The sequence below is a fragment of the Euphorbia lathyris genome, chromosome 4 (assembly GCF_963576675.1).
Source record: "Euphorbia lathyris chromosome 4, ddEupLath1.1, whole genome shotgun sequence".
Classification (NCBI taxonomy): domain Eukaryota; kingdom Viridiplantae; phylum Streptophyta; class Magnoliopsida; order Malpighiales; family Euphorbiaceae; genus Euphorbia; species Euphorbia lathyris.
In genome coordinates, this window is record NC_088913.1 from 25,494,312 (window position 1) to 25,520,142 (window position 25,831).

General features: G+C 39.2%; 1 protein-coding gene across 2 annotated transcripts; it reads left to right on the forward strand.

Annotated features, from left to right (window-relative positions):
• Positions 1-13,552: 13,552 nt before the first annotated feature.
• Positions 13,553-16,143, forward strand: LOC136226083 (uncharacterized). 2 transcript variants are annotated; one of them, XM_066014379.1, is made up of 2 exons: positions 13,553-15,235; positions 15,648-16,143. In XM_066014379.1, the coding sequence occupies exons 1-2, from the start codon at positions 13,834-13,836 to the stop codon at positions 15,659-15,661; spliced, it is 1,416 nt and encodes a 471-aa protein (XP_065870451.1). In that variant the 5' UTR covers positions 13,553-13,833; the 3' UTR covers positions 15,662-16,143. The 2 variants fall into 2 exon arrangements, with proteins under 2 accessions (XP_065870451.1, XP_065870450.1); XM_066014378.1 differs by having other exon boundaries at positions 13,554-15,235; positions 15,642-16,143.
• Positions 16,144-25,831: the final 9,688 nt, after the last annotated feature.

Sequence of the window (25,831 nt, forward strand, 5' to 3'; positions counted from 1 at the left end):
CCTTGAATACAAGTGACTCAGATTAGGTTTTTATTCAATAGACTTGATAATCTATCTTTATTATTATCGTTCATACCATGTTCCTTCAAATAGTTTCATTAATGAAAGATCAATTAGGGGTAGAGTAACTTAGTTAGGCGTAGAATAACTTAGCTAGAATTGGATAACTTAGTTAGAATTAGATAACTTAGCTAGGATTAGCATAATTCAACCTAGGAGTAGATTAATTAAAACAAACAAACTCAAAACCCCCTAAGCCTAGATAACATCCGAGATCGAGTAGCTCGGTACTTGCAGAAATAAATCGTGTGGACGATAACCTGGACTTAAACCAGAAATTTATTACTTGATAACGACGGGGTACACTTATCCCTTAGTGAGTTCTCATCTCGAGTTAGGTGAGGGCGCATCAAGTTTTTGGCACCGTTGCCGGGGATTTATTTCTTCTGCAATATCGAACCAAAGGTCGATTTGTTAGTTTAGGCATTCCTTGTTATTATCCTTTGTTTATAATCGTTTATACTTGTTTATATATAATCCTTTATACTTTTCTTTTTGTGAATATTTGTCTTTAATTTTTATTGTTATTTCTAATGATTCTTCTTTTTTGAGAAAATGGCTAGAAACAATGGAAATAAGGAGTCTATTACGCATTTGCTTAACTTTCTATCTACTCACGAAGATCAAACTGACGATTTGTATGCCTCAATTAAAAATTTATGCATACAAAAAGGGATCCTAGTTGATTCAACCGTGGACGAATCAAATAAAGAACCCAATTTGGTAGGCCAGGTTGATAAGGTAATATCTCCTCCCATTAACAATGAAGAACTGATCCCTAATTATGAGAAACCAAAAGTTTCAATATTAATTGAGGAATCAGTTGAAATTGAGCCTCTAGAGAAGAATCCAAAGATAGGAGAGTTCAGTTTTGCTCCAAGTCCAGAAACTTTCATTCTCTTTGATCTACCTAGAGAATCAAAAAGGGAGCAAACTAAACTTTTTCATAATTTATTTAAATTTGATCATTTGTTTTCAATAAAAATCTTTGAAACTAATAATCCGTTTTGCAGGTACGGATTATTTATTCAGGAATTTGAATTCCTAACCCGAGTAGAAGCATACACCTAGGCGGGAATTCTATGTCGAGCTCACCGACTATAACGTAGCGCTTCTTGGGAGGCAACCCAAGTTTTAATAAAACTTTTCAGGTTTGTTTTATTTAGATTATACATTGATCTTTTAGTTTAGTCTTTTTAGTTTTCTTTTACGTTTTTTTTTTGTGTTCGTTTAAAAATAAATAAATAAATAAATAAATAAATTTTTTTTAGTTGTTTAGTTTTCTTTTATTTTCTTTTATTTTCTTTTATTTTTATTTCTTATTATTTTTTTTTTAAGTTTTCAGGTTTAAAAAAAATATATATATATATATATATATTTTGGCCCAGGAGGCCCAGCTCGCCGAGCTGGGCACTGCCGCCCTGCTCACCGCGAGCTGGGCGCTGGCGCCCAGCCCGCCGCTGGGCACTGCGCCCAGCACGCCGCTGGGCACTGCGCCCAGCCTGCCGCTGGGCACTGCGCCCAGCCCGCCGCTGGGCACTGCGCCCAGCCCACCGCTGGGCGCTGGCGCGCAGCCTGTCCAGCCTGCCGATGGGCACTGCGCCCAGCCCGCCGCTGGCGCGCAGCCTGCCCAGCCCGCCGCTGGGCACTGCGCCCAGCCTACCACTGGGCACTGCGCCCAGCCCGCCGCTGGGCACTGCCGCCCAATCCGCTGCTCGGCCGCGATAAGCAAACTGTTCGGGATTTTTTTTAAAATCCCGAACGGAGCTGAAAAATAATAATAATAAATAAAAAAAAATTGCACCCCAAATCATCAAATTTTTGGCGATTGCGATAAAATCCGTAAGTTTGTTCTCCACCTTAACTTTTTGCACTTGTACTTTATGGTTTGTGATGCAATGTTGGAACTTATTGCATATTTTTAGTGTGAGGAGGAGGGGTAGACAAACTTACAAAAATTGTATAATTTTTAAATTTTTGTTGCGTCGTGTCTAGTTTAGTTTTGCGTTTTTCGGGTTTTATTTAGGTTTTGCATGTTTAGGACCTAAAACCGTGAACCTCCTTCGAATCTAAACTTCGTTATTTGTCCTTGAGGGCTGAGAACCGAATCTAAGATTGCATGACAACTAGTTTAGGTGTAGGACACAATCCTTGTATCTGTAAGAGCATGAGCTAAAGTTTGCATTTAGACCCTACTTTTGAAGAAATGCTAAAATCATTACTTAGGTAGATAACTTAAGAATTGAAGACATGTGATATTAAACTTGAGTTTGGGGAAAACTAGTAAACACAAAATTGAAACCCAAAGAATTGTGAGCTGAATTTGAGCCTAAGAGCGAACATCAAAAACTCTTTTTCTTGACATTTTTGTGTGAATGCCTTGACTTGTGGAAGATTACAGATTTTGCACCTAATACTGTGTTGAACCTACATGCAATGATTTGAGATGATAAACGATGAATCAGCCTCATTAGAATTAACCCTTTTCGTTACCTTATTTTCTCTTTTTCATCCACTCTAGGAAGCCCCTTTGAGCCTATATTTTTGTAGTTTATAGATTGTTCTTTCGTTCTAACCTGTTTTTGCAAACCACAACTTGGTTTGCTACTTAACCCAAATTCTTTTGCAAAGCTCAAATAGAGCCTTTGTTTTCTTCTAGCGCTTTATCTTTGTTTATGGCATTACAGTAGCAAGCCAAAAGGCTAAGAAGTGAATGAGCATCACTATCCCAAAAAGAAAAAAAAAGGGGAAGAGAAAAACAGAAAAAGAAAAAGAAAAGAAAAGAGACGAACAAAAGGGAAGAACTTCATTCCTCAGTTCTTAAAAATCAAAAACGTCTCAAGAAAACATCCCAAAAAGAAAATAATAAGGGATGAATAAAAAAGAGCTCAGTCACTTCATATTTGCTAAAGCCATTTAAACTTTGTTTTTGTAGCGCTAGAACTATTAACCCTTGTTGTACCTTTAACCCTCTAACCACATTACAACCCCGATTAGAGGCTGTTTTTGATATCATTGGAATCATATAGCATAGTAGAGGAACTTGGATGAACGTGCAAAATCAACGTAATCCTAAGCAAGAACATAAGCCGAGAGTAAACACTTTAGCCACCAAAATTGTGTGAATGAGTGAACTACCTATGGTGAAGTGTTTTACTTAGCGATCCCCTCAAGCTCGTTTAATTGAACATGTGTCATTTTGCTTAAAACTATGACCTATGATAATTGAAATGCGGCTTTTGGATATCGTGTCTCTACTTTGTATTTCCGAATGCATGTAATTACAGATGCTCGAAATTGTGTCAAGCACCTAGTCAAACCGGGAGGTTTTCTAGCTTGCTTGTGATTGCGGGTTTAGTTTTTTTTAGTTTACTTAGGGACAAGTAAAGTTTTAAGTGTGAGGAGGTTTGATAGGGGTCAAAAACCCCTATCTTTGGGTACGGTTTTAGGACGGGTTTTAGCGTTATTTAGTTAATAAGCGAGCAATTCTCGCATTTAAATGCTTTTGTGTGAGTTAGTTAGAAATTGGAAACGTTTTATTTACTTTTCGTTGTTTAGGCTCGTTTTATGATCAATTTAGGCAAATACGGCCAAAATGGCATGCATATTATAATTCCGTTATCTTTTGAAGCTAATTGATCCGTCAAAAGTCGCACCAAACGAAGCGTTTGCTCAAATAAGCGATTGTCGGGTCAATTTAGCCCTTGGACTAATGTTGTTTGGAGTTTATGTGCGTGTGCAGGTTAAAACATGATCAATTTCAGGCAAAAATCGAGTCTCGGGGACCCCCGGTAGTCGCTCGGCGAATTGAGCATCGGCGCGCAGCCCGGGCGCTGCTCGGCGAGCAGTCCAGGCACTGCCCAGGCACCGCCCAGGCACTGCTCAGGCACCGCCCAGGCACTGCCCAGGCACTGCCCAGGCACTGTGCCTGCTCACCGAGCAGGCCGCCAGAGGCCTGCTCGCCGAGCAGGGCGCTGCTCGTCGCGAGTAGCCCTGCGAGAATTGGTCAAAAAGACCAATTCCGCCCCCACGAAGCCACGATGGACCCCACGACTTCCTACATCAATGAGGACACGAAAATAGGTCAAAAAGAGGGCCGAGCCGCGTCTATAAATAGGGTTTTTCTAATGTAAATTAGATATCTTTCGTTTTTGTAAATTATTTTAGCTTTCCCCTTGTAATTCCTCTCCATCTTCTCCATCTTCCTCAACCTCCATTGAAGCTCCTTCAAAGCTTTTTCTCGAGGAATTATCAAGGTCCGTCCTTAAGATCAAGTCGCCGACTGCAGAGTAAACAGGTTCCCTGAAAGGGATTTTTGTATCTCCTTTTATCTTTCCATGTTTGTACTCTTTGATACAGTTGCCGAACTTGACTTATTGTATCTTGTGACAATTATCTTCGCCTTTAATAATAATTTAGCTCTTGTTTTGTTCTATGATTATTTGTCTAATCTCTGTCTTACGCTTTATTCAATTGGTTTAACTCATTCAAAAGCCCCAAAATCTAGTAGGCACATATTGCGAGCTGAATCTGACCTAGTCAGAGCCTAGGAGATTGACGACCTCTTAGTTGATTAAGCGCCAATTTACTGAGCCTTAGACCTAGTTTCGGCCTTAGGGAATCACGCGCTAGGAACCTCAGGAGGGTAAGTAGGGTTAATCGCCTTGAATTCAAGTGACTCAGATTAGGTTTTTATTCAATAGACTTGATAATCTATCTTTATTATTATCGTTCATACCATGTTCCTTCAAATAGTTTCATTAATGAAAGATCAATTAGGGGTAGAGTAACTTAGTTAGGCGTAGAATAACTTAGCTAGAATTAGATAACTTAGTTAGAATTAGATAACTTAGCTAGGATTAGCATAATTCAACCTAGGGGTAGATTAATTAAAACAAACAAACTCAAAACCCCCTAAGCCTAGATAACATCCGAGATCGAGTAGCTCGGTACTTGCAGAAATAAATCATGTGGACGATAACCTGGACTTAAACCAGAAATTTATTACTTGATAACGACGGGGTACACTTATCCCTTAGTGAGTTCTCATCTCGAGTTAGGTGAGGGCGCATCAACCGGCCCTTGCTATTGAAGGATCAAAGAAGAGGAAAGGGAACTCTCCCAATCCAAACCATCCTAAAAAGGGCAAGGGGGATATGCTCACCGAAACAAAGGGAAAGGAAGTGAAGAAGCCCAAAGGAGAGTGCCACTTTTGTGGTGAAGAAGGGCATTGGAAAAGAAACTGTTTGGTGTACCTAGCTACCCTCAAGAAGGGAGAAGGCGGGACTTCAACATCTGGTATGTTTTATATTGAAATAAATACAATTTCACAGTCTGAATCTTGGGTATTAGATACCGGATGTGGATCTCATATTTGTACAAATATGCAGGAACTAAATCGGACTAGGGAATTGAAGAAAGGGAGCATAAACTTGCGAGTAGGAAATGGAGCAAGAGTTGCCGCCCTCGCCATTGGAGATTATGCTTTGAGCTTGCCCTCTGGGCTTGTAATAGAATTAGGGAACTGTTTGTATGTTCCAGAAATGTCTCGTAACATTATTTCTATTAGCCGTCTTGTTGACGACGGTTTTCATATTTCAATAAAAGACAAAGATTGCGATTTTTATAGAGATGAGATTTTCTATTTTTTAGGAATATCACAAAATGGGATTTATGTGCTAGATGACAAAATTTCTGTTTTCGCAATTGATACCAAAAGACATAAGCTAGATAATTCAACTTACTTGTGGCATTGTCGTTTAGGCCATATAAACAAAAGCCGCATGCTTAAGCTACATCAAGATGGGCTTATAAATTCAATTGATCCTGAATCATTGGAAACATGCGAAGCATGTTTAAAAGGTAAAATGACAAAGACACCCTTTAGCAATAAAGGTGAGCGTGTATCAGACACTCTAGGATTAATACATTCCGATGTATGCGGTCCTATGTTAGTCCAAACAAGAGGAGGATTCAGATACTTCATAAGCTTCATAGACGACCATACCCGATATGGTTATATCTACTTGATGAAGCACAAGTCTGAAGCTTTTGAGAAATTCAAATGCTTCAAAAATGAAGTAGAAAATCAATTAGGAAAGAAAATAAAGATACTTCGATCCGATCGAGGTGGCGAATATCTTTCAGATGATTTTCTGAATTATCTAACTGAATGTGGGATATGCTCACAATGGACACCTCCCTATACACCACAACACAATGGTGTATCCGAGAGGAGGAACCGTACCTTACTAGATATGGTACGATCCATGATGAGCATAACATTACTTCCAAAGACATTCTGGGGCTATGCCTTAGAAACTGCCCTCTTCACCCTAAATCGAGTACCAACTAAATCCGCTAGTTCCACACCATATGAATTGTTCGTTGGTAGGAAACCCACATTCTCATTCATGAGAGTATGGGGTTGTTCAGCATTTGTCAAACGTATAGCGTCAGACAAACTAGATTCTAAATTTGATAAGTGTTTCTTCATTGGATACCCTAAGGAAACTGTGGGGTATTACTTCTATCATCCAGATGATCAGAAAGTAATAGTATCCAAGCACGCAACCTTCTTGGAGAAAGAGTTTCTCGAAGAAACAGAAAAGGGAAGCATAATTGAACTTGATGAAGTTTAAGAACAAGAAACACCGACTGAAACAACAGAGGCAGTTGAGGAACCCGAAGCAGTCCCATTAGATGAGACTCAAGTGCCATCCATTCGTAGATCACAAAGAGTTTGTGAACTCCCAAATTAGATATGGTTTTCTAGTGGGAGATGATAATGAGGTTCCCGTGTTAGATGACGAACCCGAAAACTACGAAGAGGCTCTTAACAGTCCAGATTCTAAAGCATGGCTCGAAGCCATAGATTCTGAGATGGATTCCATGTACACCAACCAAGTGTGGACTTTGGTTGATCCACCCGAAGGGATAAAACCCATTGGGTGCAGGTGGATCTTCAAAAAGAAGACTGACATGGATGGAAAGGTTAACACCTATAAAGCTAGGTTACGAAAGGATATCGTCAGAAACAAGGAATTGATTATGACGAAACTTTCTCTCCTGTGGCTATGTCAAAATCAATCAGAATAATGCTCGCTATTGCCGCTCACTATGATTACGAGATTTGGCAAATGGATGTGAAAACAGCTTTCCTAAACGGAAACCTGCTTGAGGATGTATATATGATGCAACCTGAAGGTTTCACATCAAAGGATGCAAACAAGGTTTGCAAACTTCAGAGATCCATTTATGGACCCAAGCAAGCATCAAGAAGCTGGAACAAGCATTTTGACGAAACCATAAAACAATTTGGTTTCGAACAAAATTGCGAAGAAGCTTGCATTTACAAGAAAGCAAGTAGGAGCACAATAGCATTTCTGATATTATATGTGGACGATATATTATTAATGGGAAATGACATAGCTCTACTACAGTCGGTAAAAGTATGGTTATCTGGTAACTTCTCCATGAAAGACCTTGGTGAAGCAGCTTATATACTTGGTATAAAGATCTACAGAGATAGATCAAGAAGACTGCTTGGTCTTTTACAGGCTACATACATCGAAAAGGTGCTAACGCGGTTTAGCATGCTTGAATCGAAACGAGGTAACTTACCCATGGTACATGGAGTAAAGTTAAACAACCATCAATGTCCTAAAACCGAAGATGATAAGAAGCACATGGCTGTAATCCCGTATGCCAGCGCAATCGGTTCGATTATATATGCTATGCTTTGCACTAGACCTGACATAGCATTTGCGTTAAGTATAACGAGTCGTTACCAAGGTAATCCGGGAGACGAGCACTGGAATGCCGTCAATAACATTCTTAAGTACTTGAGAAGGACTAAAGACATGTTCTTAGTGTACGGAAAAAGGTATCTGAAAATAGAAGGATTTTTAGATGCAAGTTGTCTCACAGATGAGAACGATTTTAAATCCCAATCAGGATACCTGTTTATCTTGAATAGGGGCGCGGTCAGCTGGAAGAGTTCCAAGCAAGGAATCGTAGCTTTCTCTACGACCGAGTCAGAGTATATCGCTGCTGCGGAAGCAGCAAAGGAAGCGGTTTGGATTAAGAAGTTCATTACTGAACTTGGTGTGGTGCCTGACATTGTAAATACCATTACACTATACTGTGATAACAATGGAGCCATTATGCAAGCAAAGGAACCACGGTCTCATAATGCATCCAAGCATTACCTGAAGCGATACCACATTGTAAGAGAAATTATGGCAAGAGGAGATGTGAGAGTAGAAAGAGTACCTACTGAGGACAACGTTGCAGATCCGTTGACAAAGCCCTTAACCCAGAAAGTACATGATCATCATCTTAGTTCTACTGGGATAAGTTGTAGAAACAATTGGCTTTAGTCCAAGTGGGAGTATGTTGGGGTTTAGTGTCCTATAGACAATTGTTCTAGGATACAAACTTAATGTAAATGAAGTGTTCTTTATATCGTTTGTTTTAATGAGATATGGTTTCATAACTATATAAAGGCAATCCCTTTTAAGAACTAAATAAAGTCTAATAAAAGGAAATTCATAAGTTTGTTTAAAGTGATTATAAAGTGTTCATACAAGCATGAAGTGAGACGAAACTTTATAATAAACTAATAAACTTAAAACCACCCCAAGTCAAGTAATATGTTTAGGATTGACATATCGCTGCTGAGACTTGCATGTAACAATGTCTTCTGTCAAGACAGAAAGCTGATCTCACAAGTTTCATATATACAGATATCTGGACAGTTACATGGATCCAATGAAAAGAAGTTCATTAGGATTGGGGACCCGACTTGAGATAACAGGATGGGTAGATTCATCCTTATCACATGTTCACCTCATTGGTATTAATAGGTATAAGTAATCCTCAGACTCAAAGGAATGTTAATTGGTGATTTTGGATTACGGAATGTGATGCTTTGATCCTGTTGTAACACGATCCATAACAGAGATGACTCTGGGGTGTGAACGGCAGCCATTGGGTATCACAGGAAGTAATTGCAGGATAATTATACATTGGATTGAGCATTTGTCACTCCTGATGAATGGGAGATACGTTCATGGATCGCTTGTGGAAGACTCGACTCTAAATCCTTGCAAGGTGATAGCTTAAGACTTGAAATACAGATTTCACTTAACCTATCTAATTGGAGTTGACTCGGCCTGTACAAGTAAAACGAACGTCTTGCTATATGTGACTTGACATTATCCATAGTCATAAGATTCAGTTCAAAGATGTAGTTGATAAAGGATCGAATTATACTGTAACTAATACGAAAAGGTCAACAACAGAATCAACCTGTCTTCTTATAGCTCTGGGGGAATGTTTCGGATTTGCTAATCACATTTCGCGTACTCATCCATTATGCAAAGATTAAATATAATTCTGTGAAAATTAATTTAATAGTTGCATACGGCTAGAAGCAATAAGAACCTAATGGGTCACACATAAGACTTGGAGCCCAAAAGAGAAACAGATGTTAATTAATTAATGGAAGCCCAACTGAGTCCACTAAGGCCTAGTATATAAAGGGGGGCGATTTTCATGTATGAAAATACATGAATAATTTAATTTGATTTTAACAATTCTAATTAGATTATGATTGTGAATTAAATTAATAAAAGGATAAATAAGTTAGGAGTTTTAATTAGATTAGATTGCTCCTATTATTATCCTATAAGGTTACTATTATTATCTTTATATTTAAGATATAATTATAGATAATGAATAAGAATTATATTCCGAAATAAATTCTTATTCAGTAACCTAATTCTATCTAACTAGGGTTTAGATACAAGAGAATATAAAATACCCCCTTACCTGTGATTTTCGAAATACATAGTGCAACCGGGAGAGAGAATTTTCGACCCACACCATAAGGACGAAATAATCCACCGCTTCCTATTGATTCAATTGATTTTATCTCTTTCTCTTTATCCTTGATCTTGTGTTGATTTATTAGAGACAATCTATACTTGATTGTTTTCACGGTTGATCACTAACTTGATTTGGGTTGTGTTTTGTTTTGTGCTCGTGAACTCGGAATAAGAGTTGAGGGCACTTCGCTTGCAACGGTAGATAGTTCGTCAAAAGGTATTTCCTTTTATCCCTCTTTATATGAAATAACGATTAACGGATCTTGGGTTAATGGAAAAGGTTAAAATTTTTATATTTCCGCTGCGATACGTTAGCCTTATTTTCCTTCAGGTTGTCCCAAGGAGACCGTAATACTAGATATTACCATCTATCTACTGTTATTAGGAGAAAAAAGAGTAAAATTGAGGCTATTCAAGGCGCTGACGGAAATTGGATTTACGACCTCAATCCAATTCGGCAGCATGCCATGGAGTATTACGCCAACCTCTATGAGTGTGATCTTGACTTGCATTGTGGCCTGCTGGAATCGATGATGTCCTTTCCTCATGTCGCAGATGAGAAGTTAGCAAATATTTTCAGGCCAGTGACCGTGGTTGACATCAAATCGGCTTTGTTTGATATGGCCCCAAGTAAAGCTCCCGGTATTGATGGCTTACCTGCCTTTTTCTTTCAAAAGCATTGGGGTTCAGTACATTCATTCCTATGGAATTTTGCTTTGAGGGTGTTTGAAGGTCTAGAGTCGGTAGCTGCAATCAATCAAACTTTACTTGTCCTTATTCCCAAACTCCCGAACCCTACTTCTCTTATGCAATTTCGGCCCATTAGCTTATGTAACGTGGTGTACAAGGTGATAACCAAAATTATTGCTAATCGGCTCCAGAACCTATTACTGGACATTGTCTCTCCAACTCAGGTGAGCTTTGTTCCCGGCCGCCAGATCATTGACAATATTGTTGTGGCCCAGGAAGTTATCCACTCTATGCGCATCAAGAAGAGGGGGAAAGGGCTTGTTGCTTTGAAGATAGATATGGAAAAGGCCTATGATAGGCTTGATTGGAGGTTCATCACTGATACTTTAGCTAAAGCAGGGGTGCCAAATAAATGGGGGAAGGTTATAGCTGCCTCTCTTCGAGCTCTATGCAAGTCCTTATTAATGGTGAGGCTTCTGATTCCTTTACCCCCCCACAAGGGGCATCCGTCAAGGCGACCATATTTCTCCATATCTTTTTGTCCTTTGTATGGAAACATTGGACCATCTAATTAGGGAGGCCATTGCTGAAGGGAGTATCAAACCTATTCACCTTGCCTCTAGGGGGGCTGGTATTAGCCACCTCTTTTTTGCAGATGACTTGTTTGTCTTTTTGGAAGCTGATATTCAACAAATTCATAATTTTATGTCAGTTATGAATAAGTTCTGCAGTTTCTCTTGGCAAAAAATTAATCTGCAGAAGTCTAAACTTTGTGTCTCTCAGAATATGAGTGACAGCCTAGCCCACCGACTGAGCCTTGCGTGTCAAGTTCCTCTCACTAAATGCTTAGGCAAATACCTGGGTGTTCCTCTCCTTCATGATAGAGTCAACCTTGCCACCTTTGCCGATACAGTGAATCAGATCCAATCTAAACTTAGTTCCTGGAAGGCCAATAATCTCTCTATTGCGGGCTGAGCCACTCTCATTCAGTCTGTGACCTCTGCTGTTCCCAACCACGTCATGCAAACAAACCTCTTACTAAGTGGAAACTTTGATAAGATTGATAAGCTGAATAGACGCTTCCTCTGGGGCAGCGGTGACGCTGATAACAAAGTCCATCTTATGAATTGGGATGCAGTTTGCTTACCAAAGAAATATGGAGGTATAGGTATTCGCAAAGCGTACGATTCTAATCGAATTTTCTTGATGAAACTCCTCTAGAGAGTCTGGAAGGAGCCCGAGTCTTATTGGGTCTCGTTGTTAGCTTCGAAATACAAAAAAGATATCATCTTTGGTGGCCCGTCTAAAATTGCCAGAAACCGCTCACATCTTTGGCGTAGCATCCACGCCATTTTTGACGATGTGCTCTCTGGGCTTTCATAGAGTATCGGCAATGGTAAATTAACATCTTTCTGGGACAATCGGTGGCTGGATGATCTTGTCTTACGGGAGGAAACCGTTCATCCTATTACGGATGCGCATTCACACCTCAAGGTAGCTGACCTCTTCGATGAGTTGAATGGTTGGAGGTGGGACATTCTTGAGCACTACTTCGAGGAGGATATACTCTTGAGACTCCATGCCATTATTTCTACTCGTGACACTGATATAGGAGATATGCCTCGTTGGAGAACGGCCAAGAATGGTATCTTTTCTTGCGAAGCTGCATATACTTTGTTAACTGAGAATGAGAGGGGGAGTCTCGTAAGGCCCATCTTCACCCGCCTCTGGCAGATGAAGGTTCCCAATCGTACTAGGTTTTTTGCCCTTCTTTGTTTGCATAACCGTATCCTTACCGGAGCTGAACGTAGAAGGCGGCACATTACAGATGATGATATGTGTCTTAGATGCCAGGAGAGCAGTGAAAATATCAGCCATGCTCTTAGAGACTGCCAAGACAGCAAAGACGCTTGAAAGGAGGTGATCCCGGTCAGGTGCTGGTCGGAGTTTTTTGCGCCAGCGGATGAGAATTGGTTTGAGCAGATGCTCTCTAAACCTGATGATTCTTTTGGCTTGGATAATTGGCGGGATTGGTTTGTTATTACGGCCTCTATTTTATGGGAATGACGTAACAAGCCTCTCTTCCAACCTGATTTTGTGATCCCTTACAACAAAGGTGATTTCATTAGACGAGGAGTGGGTGAAAATAAACGTTGCTGGTCTAATCTTTCGCCTAATCATATTGCTGTGCATCGAGAAGAAAAGTGGCTCAGCTAGGCCAAGCCTCCTAAGAATGTCTGGAAGCTTAACACTGATGGTTCCCACCGAGAACATTCTAATTTGATTGCAGTTGGGGGTATTCTCAGAGACCTCAACGGCCAATGGATAGGCGGGTTCCTGTATAATATCGGGAAGGGAAGCTCCTTCGAAGCGGAGTTATGGGGCTTAATCTCAGGGCTTCGCATAGCTTTTGATCTAGGGGCGAGGAATGTGGAAGTCGAGTCTGATTGTGCCGAAGTGGTGAACTTCCTCAAGAGTCTGTGCCCGTTACACCATCCTTCTCGCTCCCTGATTCAGACTATACAAATTTTCATGACAAAGTTTGATCACATTTCTATTAACCATATCTACAGGGAGAATAATAGATGTGCCGACTTTCTTGCGTCGAAGGCTTTTGAGGCTCCTATTGGTTGCACCACTTTCCACCGTGCTCTCCCGAGCTGTCGAAGCTGCTGCAAGATGAAGCTATGGGAACCAGCCTCCCCCGTTTAATCGCTACCTGATGTAGCCTTCTTTCTTTCCTATCTGCTGTGTTTTGTTTTTCAATTCTTTGTAACCAAAAAAATAATTGAAATTTTTCCTAATTAGAATATATAATTATGAGGTGTTTTTATATACAGCTGGCGGCATAATACTTGTTAAAGTCCCCCTTCTCCCTCCTTCTCCCTCCCTCCGTCCCTCCCCTCTCTCAGTCAACACACATCACTCTCTTATCCCTTTCTCCAGTCATCTTCTCAATCAATGCTCTTTCGACCCCACCATTTCTCCAGCTAAACCCTCTCCCCCTGTATTACTCTCCCTCCGTCCTCCTCTCTTCTCCTACCGCCACCTGTCAATTTCCTCCGGTAGCACCAATTCTCCATCCACCCACTAACCCCCAATCTCAAACTCTCAACGGAAAATATCTTATAAAAGATCTAATTAGTCTGCTCCGTTTCTCTCCCTCTCACTCTCTCTCACCCTCCTCCCCACCATGGAGAACTATTCTTATAGTAACTCCTATCCAGAATCCGGCGAATCCTCGCCGCGATCTCGTGAAATCGATTTTGAAAACCCTACTCCATGGGAGGACCAATCGCAGATTCCTTCGCAGAATTACAAAGCTAAGTTTATGTGTAGCTATGGCGGTAAGATCCATCCTCGTCCTCATGATAATCAGCTTTCTTACATTGCCGGTGAGACTAAAATTCTCGCCGTTGATCGGAATGTTAAATTCTCTGTTATGATCAGTAAGCTTGCTTCTCTTTGTGGTGATGCTGATATTTCTTTTAAGTATCAGTTACCTGGTGAAGATCTCGATGCTTTGATTTCTGTTACCAATGATGATGATCTTGAACATATGATGCATGAGTATGATCGTGTTTTCCGTGCTTCTGCTAAACCTGCACGTATGCGGCTTTTCTTATTCCCGATCAATCCTTCGCCGGCGGCGAGTTTCGGTTCTGAAGGATCTAAATCGGAACGAGACCGTTTCGTTGATGCCTTGAATTCGGGTCCTAATCCAGTTGCTGATCCGAATAAACCGGCGAATAATGTTGATTTCTTGTTCGGGTTGGATAATAAAGGTGTTCATCTGACTCCTCTGGCAGTCAAAGTGCCTGATTTACCCGACGTGCATGTCGGCGTGGCCCATGATGACCGGGTCATGGGATCCGATCCGGTTAGTATACAGACTCAGCTGCAGCGGATGCAGATTAGAGAACAGGAACAACAAAATATGTATAGAAAGACCAGTGATGACAATTTAATGGGCGGTTATACCGGCGATTATTACGTTCAGAAATTACCGGATAAAGCTCTTAATCCGAATCTACCGGTCACCGTTCCTCCGACTGTGACTGCTCCTGCCGGATACTGGCCTGAAAAACAGATGCAGGGCGGAGGATTCCAGCAACCACCTATGGCGGTAACTACTGCACAGGTTCCCCAGGAACAACAGCAGCAACAACAGGTTTATGTTTTTCCTGGTCCAACTCCGGGAACGGTTTATCACACTCCGGTAATGCGACAGGTCGCCGGCCAATCAGGTCAACAACAGTATTTCATGCAGCGGATGGGAGGACCTGATGTTTACCGGGAACAACAGATGTATAATATGGTCCCACAACAGCAACAACAGCAACCCCCAATTTCAGGAACCATGGGAATGGTGAGACCGAGTGGAGGGGTGACGGAAACTGCTTATGCACAAATGGCGTATGATAACGCAGTTGGGAGACAAGTATACTACACTGCGCAGGGAGGTGTAATGCAGCAAGGTAATCCGTATCCACAGGCTGTTGGTGGGATTGCCGTTAGTGGTGAAATGAGACATGTTGGTGGCGGTGGCGCTATGAACCAGAACCAAAACCAGAACCAGAATCAGAACCAGGAGGGTAAGTCAAAGCCTACACAGTCTTCAGTGTGATTATGGTAAATTAAACTCTAATTGCTATGATCATGATTATAATTATCAATACATAGGTATGCTTTTAATTCAAGTAGTTTTTGTGCTTTGATGTAATGTGAATTTACTTTTTTTTCTTTATTTTTGTATACAACGCTTGAGATCAAATGAGTTGATTAGTTTTGTTCTATCTTGTTTTGAACCGTGTGTGTTCTTTCTGGTATGATTTAATTTTTATTGTAGCCATCAGAACAAGTAATACTTCTTTCTAATTTTGTGTCTAAATGAAGCTCAATAGAGACATAATCTTTGATTAGTTGCAAATGTTCAAGAATGAAAATGAGTTTGTCATTGTTGATATTATGATAATCTTGGAAATTGGAAACCTTTCCTAGGAGTAGGAAGGAGCATATAACAAAGTACAGTTGATTCCAATTTGAAGCTTGAAAGGTTTGCATCAAAATGTTGGTAAGAGATGGTGAATTGGTGAGCATGAGCACATTCAGTACCACACTTTATAGCCAACACTTGGACACTTTCTTCATTTAATTGTGTTAAAGCTTTGAAGTTGTAGTTTCTCCAGGAGATTTCAAGTAAAGGGGAGACACTACATTTTCAACTACTTGCTGGAAACAACCCTTCTATTGAAATTAGAATTAGGATTATGCTGGAATCTGTTTTCGAAACAAAAAATGTCTGGGGGAGGATGATAACAGCAGAACCTTTTATAGTTTCTTTGTTTAGTATATATATGATATGATTCGATCGAGGCTTATCGAATTCGAAGATGGCAGGCATTTGAAAGCTTACAATGACAAATTCTGTAAATTTGGAAGTTAATATGATCATAAATGACAAACTGTGTGTAAATTTGAGTAATAAATCAGTTTATAAACTTGATCAGTTTGTAAATTGTATCCACCTTATGATAACAAGTAGTATTTGGAGATGCATGCTTTTAGTTGCATTTTAGTCTACTGAGTGGAGAATCTGGCATATTTTTTCTTCCTAGACTTTTGCTTACATATATATATGGAAGGTGAATGTGGTCTTATTCTTGAAATAAATGATTATGCTTTTTCTCTGATAAATTTTGGTCATTGACTCTTGAGTAGTTTGATGAATGATGAACCTCCAATTTGTAATGGAGGAATATACCATTTCCATTTGTCTTCCTTCTTTATGTTGAGAGTAGAATCCAGCATAAACCATGCCTTTTCTAGGTGGAAAATGGGGGAATAAGGTATATATGGATGGTTTCCCATTCTCGGATTTGCTTTGTGATAGATCCTCATGTTTTAAAAGCATAAACAATGCAAAATTCCTTAAACAGTAATGTGAAAGGAAACTTTATTCTTGTTAAGGTTTTAGTCAAATCCTGAATTGTCAAAGGGAAACTTTTCTTTCCCTAGATGCATATGTGGCTTGGTCCTTATCATATGAATTAAGGGTCAATGACCCCTAATATTGGCAGGCCAGGCCAGATATAATGAGTTTTAATACCTAAAATTTGTAAAATCTAGGTTTATTTGTCAAATACTATCAATTTAATGGTTGAGTTAGATAATTTAAATTCAATTTGGAGTAAGTTATTTTTTGTCCCTGAACTTTAGGGGTCATTGGTTCATGTTGATTGATAAGTTCTATAATTTGGTAAAATATTGATAAATTTGTATTGTAAAACGTGTAAGTTTTGTGTTCCAACTTTCAACTTTGCAAGTATTAGAAGTCTTTTTCTAATTTTCTGATGTGACAAAAGTCCATAAATAACATTATCAAAACTTATCAAGAAAAGGATACAATAATTAAATAGTTTGTTGATTTTAGGAGTTGTTATATATTTGTTGGACAATTTTTTGTCCTTTCTAATAAAATAAAATCACAAAATTTCTTTAGTTTATTTATTCCTTGTCCTTATCACCATTCTTATGTACTACCTTCAATTTTACCCTAAATTTCCTTAAAATAATTGATAATCTATAATGCAATCTGGGTACATCCTTTCTTTTTTCTACATTGATGTTGTCTGTAGATGAGGGGCCATATATACAAACAGATTCAAACAAATAAAAATTATTAAAGTAAGATCTGTGACACCACACAAGTTAATGTTTAAAATTCTTAACCCTATCTGGGTTCAATTGGAGTTTTCTCCTTTTGTTAGTCTGTCTTCTCGTATTTCTAGGCTTTTCCTAAAAAAATATATATATATATATAAAGCATATTTTAAACTGTTAGTTTATTTTATACCTGTATATTAGTGGAAAACAAAATTTTACAGATACATGGATAAAATTTGTTTATTTTAAAAAACATTCATCATTTTATCTCATAAATCTGGACTAAATTATTTGGATTTGTACTTGAGAATATATATGCTTATATAAATTTTGGTTTGGTTCCAGTTAAACCGATAATAAAACTAAGTCTATTTCAAATCTTAACTGAATGAAACTATAATTTTGGTTCAGTTATCAATTGTCGGTTGATTTTGTTCACTCAACAAAATCTATAATAATTACTCCATAGGTTTCATAATATTTAAAGTATAAAAATTAAAAAATGTAATTAATTTTAATTAAAAAACGTTATTTTTATATTAATTACATCTACTAATTAATTTTATCTATTCTCAACATAAAAAGTCAATTTAAATATGGTTATATTTGGTAAAAATCAATTATTGTATATGGATTGAATTAAAACATCTATAGAATAATTTTTTTTATTTAGAAAGACATAACAAGAACTGAGAAATCGAATAAATTATATAAAAAAATTAAATAAATATATGCATTAATGATAAAATGATAAATATGTCATTTTATACTAATAATTCCTTATGTATAAATTTAAAGATTATTTACCAGAAAAAGAAAAATGGATCAATGATTTTCTAGAAGTGGACAAAGAAAACATTAAATTTCTTGACCCCACTCACCACTTAGTTTCTTGGGTTAAGGTGCAAAAATACCCCTAACGTTTTGGGTCAGGAGCAATTTCACCCTTAACGTCTAAAATGATGCAATTTTACCCCTAACGTTGGAAGCCAAGAGCAATTTTACCCCTAACATTAATAAATTAGGTCAATTTCAGACACTATTATAGAACACATGTATTTTTGTTCGTTATTATGCACCAATTGCATAACAATTCGTTCTAAAAAAAGGACTTCATATTTTTTATAATTTAATAATAGAATTTGAGATTAATATTTATAAATTTGGTGAATTTTTTTGAATTTTTTTTGTCTAATTCGTACAAAAAGACAATATATTTTTTTATTTTTTTATTTTTTTCACATCCCAATGTATGTTTGTGATTTGTTACTGATAAAATGACACACGTATGAAATGTAGATGACAAGATTCGTGACCGAAAAGACAGTTTGATGAATTATTTCTGAAATTGACTTAATTTATTAATGTTAGGGGTAAAATTGCTCTTGGCTTCCAACGTTAGGGGTACAATTGCACCATTTTAGACGTTAGGGGTAAAATTGCTCCTGACCCAAAACGTTAGGGGTATTTTTGCACCTTAACCCTAGTTTCTTTCTTTAAGTCTAAGCTTTGAATTTGCATTTTATTTTTCTCTCACTATATAAATTCTGTATAACATATAGTTTCTAGTATGTACGAGTCACAAGTGAATGATGTTGATTTAGAGATGGCGTGGTGCCTCTTTTTTATTTTTATTTTAAGAAACGTGGGCGCCTATTTAAATGGGCTGTTTAATAATGATAAAATTTTGAAAAGTTGGTTGCTTTGATGTGATTTTTTTTGGATTTTTGAGATCCCACTTTGTTAGAATTATTATGGAACCTTAGCTAATTACTTATAATTAGGTAACAGTATTGTTGGATTAAACCGTAGATAACTTTAGATATAATTATATCATTTAATTTATGGATTGTTTCCTTATATATATAAAGAAAATTCGTATTAAGACGAAACTAAATCATGTCTAATATAACTAAGGGTCTGCTTGGATGAAGGTTTCACAAGGTTCATTAAAGGGAGGGGAGGGAAGATTATTTATAGAACCTCCAGATCCCACCAATTTGGTGGGACTGAAATTGAGGTTATTTCAAGGTTTTTGAACCTCCATTTAACCCTCATTTAAACTTAAACTTCTAACCAAGTAAGGTTAGAAAAATAACCTCCATTTAAACTCCTTCCTAAGCAGGGTGAGGAAAATAACCCCCCTTTAATGAACCTCCTCTAACCCCATCTAAGCAGACCCTAAGGAAAAAACTCGATAATCATTAAAGATGGAGAGAGAATGTGTAATTTTTTTTCTGATCATGTATTACAAATCAGTGCAAAATATTAAATACAACTCCTAACATCAGTAATATAAATTTATGATGGCCTACTTCGATGATATTTTTATTTATAAAGAGCATGTTGCACACTTAAGGGTTTTATTGTACTAGATTTGTTGAGGAAACACCAATTGTATGCCAACTCCAAGAAATGTGATTTTGTTATGGAGAGCTTAATCTTCCTTAGGTATGTTGTGAGTGGAGACGATATTCGGGCCGACGAGGAGAAGTTTCGGGCCATTCAGGATTGACCAACACCTCGGAACGTGGGGGACATCCGTAGCTTCCATAGGCTAGCGACTTTCTATCGAAGTTTCATCCGGAACTTCAGCTCTTTAGTGGCACCTCTTACTGAATGTTTGAAGAAGGGAAGATAGTTTAAATGGGAAAATGAGCAAGAGAGTAGCTTTGATTTGATTAAGGAGAAGTTAAGTACAAGTCTGATATTTGCTTTTCCAGATTTTGAGAAGCTTTTCGAAGTGGAATGTGATGCTAGTAGTTTCAGGGTTCGTGGAGTGCTCATGCAAGAAAAGAGGTCGATGACCTATTTTAGTGAGAAATTATGTGAGTCACGATAGAAATGGACTACATATGACAAGGAGTTTTACACCGTCGTGAGAGCATTGAAGACATAAGAGCATTATCTTATGGGTAAGGAGTTCGTGCTTTACACCGACCACCGAGCTTTGAAGTATTTGGGGAGCCAAAAGTAACTATGTAGCTCCATACATGCAAGGTGGTTCGCCTTTGTGGATAAGTTTCCATACAAACTTATTCACAAAGTCGGACAAACAAAGTGGCGGACGCCCTAAGCCGGAGAGTTGCACTTCTCAAGACGATAACTCTTGAAGTGGATTGTTTTGATCATGTGAAAGGGGATTACAAGGTAGGACCATGATTTCAGGAATATTTAGGAGGATTGCAAGAGTCTAATAGGCGAAGGGGAGTACCATATTCTAGATGAATATCTTACGAACGGAAATCAGTTGTGGTTACCATGTACCTCCATCCGGGAGAAGGTGATTCAGGATTTAACGGAGGAAGTCTTGGGGGACACTTCAGATGGGAAAAGACATATGAGGCGGTGAGCTCCTGATATTTTTGGCCAAAGATGGGGATAGATGTAACATACCTTGTGAAAATGTGCTATGTGTGCCAAACTGCCAAGGGACATGCTACTAACTCGGGACTACACATGCCATTACCCATGTCGAATACCGTTTATCCATGGATTTTGTGTTGGACTGCCAAGAACACAAAGGGGAATGGACTCCATATTCATAGTGGTTGGCCGGTTCTCTAAGATGACACACTTCATTCCATGCTGGAAAATCAACGACGCCTCGACCATTGCCAAGCTTTTCTTCTGGGAGGTACTACGCCAATATGGGGTTCCGAAGAGCATTGTGTCAGATCAGGATACTAATTGTTTGAGTCATTTTTGGAGAACTTTATGGTCCTTATTCGACATGGCTTTAAAATTTAGTACCACCGCTCATCCCCAAATCAACGGGCAAACCGAAGTGGCCAACCGGACCTTGGGAAACCTCTTAAAGAGCAAGTGTCAAGATAAGCCGAGAATGTGGGATTTGGCATTAGCTCAAGCTGAGTTTGCTTATAATGGGGCCGTCTACTTGGGAACGGGAAAGTCACCATTTGAGATGGTTTACACAAAGACCTCTAATCACACTCTTGTTATTGTAAACATCCCAAAAGGCGATAAGATGAGCATACTCGCTCACAAGCTTGCTATTGAGTATCAACAAATGCATGAAGATGTCAAAGAGACGCTTGAAGAGCGGAATAAGAAGCTAAAGGCTAAGATCGACTTGCGCCGAAGGGATGTTCAGTTTGAGGTGGGGAATAAAGTCATGGTGTACTTAAGTAAGGAGTGCCTTACAAATGCGCCAAATAGCAAACTCCGACCCAAGAAGTATGGTCTGCAGAAGATTATCAAAAGAGTAAATGCAACTGCCTATTATGTCGCACTTCCGAATTGGTTAGGTAAGATGTCATCCTCCTTTAACGTATGTGACTTAAGCCCATGCAAGCCGGATGGGCCTCTGGAGTATACTACGAAAGACTTGGGGCCTAACTCTTTTAAAGAAGGATATTGGTGAGGGCATCTTCATGATCAAGCCGACAACAGTCTAAAATAGGACTCACACTGCGTGTGGAGACAGAAACACGTTGTGTGAGCAACCAAAAGGGTAAAGAAGTTGAGGGAAGAAGACCACACGATGTGTGACATCTTCCACACGTCATGTAAGGTTGGTCTAAGTCTCTGCCTGATTTTAGCAAATTCACACATCGTGTGTGTTATAAAGGATCCTGCCCAAGTCTGCACGATGAACGATCATGGTATCACCCATTTTCTAGCCACACAACGTGTCAGCCTTGCCACATGCTGTCTGACATAACTTCAGGGCTAATTTCTATGTTCTGCCACTTTTCCTGCCATCACCTATTTGTTGGTCCCTAGTAATTAGTTCCAAGGGGGGGGTTATGAACTAATATAACTTTTTGCGTTTTAATTAGGCTGACTGAAGTTATTTTTGAGAGTTTGTTAACTCAGCCTTTGGTCAGCTTGGTGAGATATATCACAGAACAACTTCAGTCAGATGTTGACCAAAGTAGTTTTCTTGATAGTTAGGAATTGACACTCTTGGAGGTCAGCTTCCAACTCAGCACCACTTACTTACTCAGGATCAGCTTAGACAATTTATATGTTGAGTAAATAAAGCAAACAACACATGCAGTTATAAGAGAGAGTTTAGAGATTACTCAGTATCACTTATCCTGGTTCGGCCTCTCTGCCTACGTCCAGTCCCCAGAGTCCTCCGGGCTTTTTGAATCCAATACTGAGCTCTTTAAAGGTAGAGCACAAACCAATTACAAGGCAGTTGAATATGCAAGAGTACCTTCCTCTATTCGTCTACTCAACTCCTACCAAGTGCTACAACCCAGCACCTAGATTTCTCTACCACTGAAATGCTTACAACCAAGCACTCAGCTTTACACTCTCAATATTCCTATTGATCACAGACTTGTTCCTTTTTGAACTAAAGAACACTTTAGATGATTACAACTCAATCTAGCTTTTACACATAGAATAGAAACGTTGGTGTAAGATTCTTTTTGTATTTGAGTGCTTTTGAAACTTTCTCTCTTGTATTTTTCTTTTGATGCTTCAGTGCATATCCATGTTTTTCGATTGTCCTTTTATAGAGGGAAATCTGTAGATTTGATCGTTTTGAATTGTCCTAACCGTTAACATCAAAACGGCTCTTTTGGGGAACAATTTCTGGAAAGCTTCAGACTGCACCTCCATTCCTAATTTCTGTTTTCTTCAGGCGTCAGGTTTGTCTTCTAGCGTCTGGTTTGTCTGTTTGTGCCAGCTGTCTGTTTCCAATAATCCAACGTCCCATGACTCTCAGAATTAGTCTTTTAGGTGTCTTCGAGGTTCCAATTATTGGTGCAGAAGATTTGCAGACTTTGTCTTTGAACGAATCCTTCATGTTGTCCAGACTGTTACTCAGCTTTGTTTGTTCTTTTCAAATGTTCACGGTTCATGCTGAGTTCCTTCAAGGCCAGCTCCATTTTGTTTAACCGCTCCTGAAGAAGTCTTCAGCTTTAGTCAGCTTCGTTTTGTTTCAGAATTTTAACTCCACTCAGCTTCTATTATGTCATGCTGAGTTCCTTTCTATTCAACTTCGTTTGTGCTGTCTTTTGTCCTGTCTTTACTTTATATATTTTTTGCACTCAATATTTAACAAGCATATTAGTACAATTAAATCAAAGCATCTAAATTTAATTGCCTCTTAATCATGGATGATTTTGTCAAATCAAAATCTTGTGGAAAGGTGTTTCAACAAACTCCCCCATTTTGATATTGGCAAAATACATAATTATGGAACTCAGTTATAAGTTACCCCATGATTGAATTATTTTTCATATGGAAACTACTCCCCCGTAAGGGTTGCAACTGTTTTTGAACTTTCCATGTTTTAGTTTTGAAATAGACTCAGGATGTGTGGCTAACTGGATTTAGTTCTAGTGTATCTTGAGTTTCAGTCAGTTTTTAGAAATGTTTGAATACTCAGATTGGTTCATTCATTAATATGCAAATGCTGAGTATCAGTTTGTTCAATTTTGAGAGGTGTGACATTCGAAAAGAAAAACAGTTCATTAAGGCATACACAAAATACAGCATACAATGCAAAATATCACTGCCTACCAAATAGATTTCCTAAACAAAAACTTAGATTTCATTTGTGCTAGAACCACTAGCCTTAACCTTTTCCTTTTACTCTGCTTCCAGATGCACCTATCTCTTTGGGAGTTCCATCTTGAGGTCTCTCCCCCGTTTTGCCGGCATCACCCTTATAGATGAAGGTGTCATTGCGTGCAGCTGAGGATAGAACATTGGAATAACGCTGTAAGCGCTTCGTGCTCTCACTCAAGCCATCTATGATAGGAACGCAATCATCACGAACGGTTCGAGGTACAGGGATAGATCCAGTAATCAGGTTGATTATACACTCATGGGACTTGCTGAGCCAAGTGAGGGAGCTGGTTATTTGAGCAAAGGATTGATGAAACATCTTCAAGAGAGCAGAATCATAGAAGATGCGTTGACCAAGGTCATAACGAACAGCCTAGCGAGTGCTTGGTGAAGAGTGGTCACTGACTGGGTCAATCTCCATCTGGGCTTTGTGGACACTAAGAAGACTCACAGCTTCACTGAGTTGGTCAATTTGACATTGAGAGGTGGAGGAAATAAGCTCTTGAGTACAGATGAGATCAACAGTCAGCTTGTCAAAGCATGCCTTCAACTCAGTAGATGTGGCATATGCAGGATTTGCCGGTGTCCCAAAGTTGGGCAGATTTGCTTGGAGATTGGCAAATTGTTGATTCAACTCTGCCGAAGTGGCATAGCCAGGAGTCGGGACAGAGATATTATTGATTTTGTCTTCAATGGAGTTGATATGATTGATCATGAGCAGGAATAGTTCAGTCAGCTTGGTAATGTGCTCTTGAGTAGGCTGCTGGGATTGGACAGTTGTCATAATACTGATAAGATCTTTGAGGCCCTTAAGTTCTGTGAGAAGCTGAGTAATGGAAGGGGTAGGAGTGGACTCAGCATTGGCAGTTTTAACAGCATCAGAAGTGGTGAACTCCTGCAGAAGTGATTGGGCCATTTCCATGAGGCGACGTCCAGCCTGAGTTGCTGTAAAATGGGCTTGGTGCTTATCGGAATCTGGTTCAGACACAGGAATGTGGGTGGAGCTGGACGGTGGTAGAGTTTGGTCTTGATGAGGATGTGGAGTGTGAACAGGTGGTTCCATAGCAGTTTTCTCTTGTTGAGTCACTGAGTCTACGAGATCTTGCTCGGCAGAGTTTGGATTGGGTGGAGTCTTGGCATGTTCCTCGGTCTGAGTAACAGTGGCTTGATTTTTATCCATATTAGTGGAAGGAGACTCAGTGTGATAAGAAAAATACTCAAACTGGATAGTGGAGGGATCCGTAGTTGGCTCAGAGGGAGAATCGGCTAAGGGATCGATAAGGAGAGGTTTGTTAGCCTTCTTCTTAATTCTTCTGAGGGACTTGGTTTTTTGCGGTGACGTATCAATTTGAACATCTATATCCTCAATCTCAGGTTCAGCATCATGTACCTGCTCAATAATGTCCAGCTTAACATGATCGGGTTCATTAGTATTGAGCTGAATATCATCCTGACTCCCTTCTTCTTCTTCATCAGCTTGCTTAGCTGGGGTTTTCTCAAGCTCGACCCCAATATCCTGAGCACAGTGAGATTCAGGTGTCACAACCTGATCAGTTTCAATAGTTTTTAAGGCAGAGCACCTCTTTTTCCTTATCAGGGGCTGTTCTGGAGATTCCTTACTTGCTTCCTCGGGTACAGTTTGCCCTTTCCTTGTTTCTGCTAACTCAGGTGTAACCTGAGGCAGGTTGGCATCAGCATGCTTTCCTCTGGTCATAGCCCTCCTTTTTCTGGGCATAGTGTCAATATCCTTGGCACAAATGGCAAGTGTCTTCCTTTTCCTTTTCTCTTTTGAAAGATCGGCAGCGATATCCTCTGGTTCAACCTCTGGTACAACATCAACTTCTGCTGGCTCATCCTCCTCAATTTCTTCTTGCTCAGCATTGATTCCTTCCTCATCCTCCTCAACTTCTTCAAGTCCTTTCAATGGTTGGCTATGTACTAACCCAAACAATAATGCAGCAGTTATCTCAGACCCT

Coding starts and splice junctions, on each gene's coding strand:
- LOC136226083 (XM_066014378.1), top strand. CDS start 13,834: ATGGAGAACTATTCTTATAGTAACTCCTATCCAGAATCCGGCGAATCC. Junction 15,236..15,641: donor CCAGAATCAGAACCAGGAGG/GTAAGTCAAAGC, acceptor AACCTTTCCTAG/GAGTAGGAAGGAGCATATAA.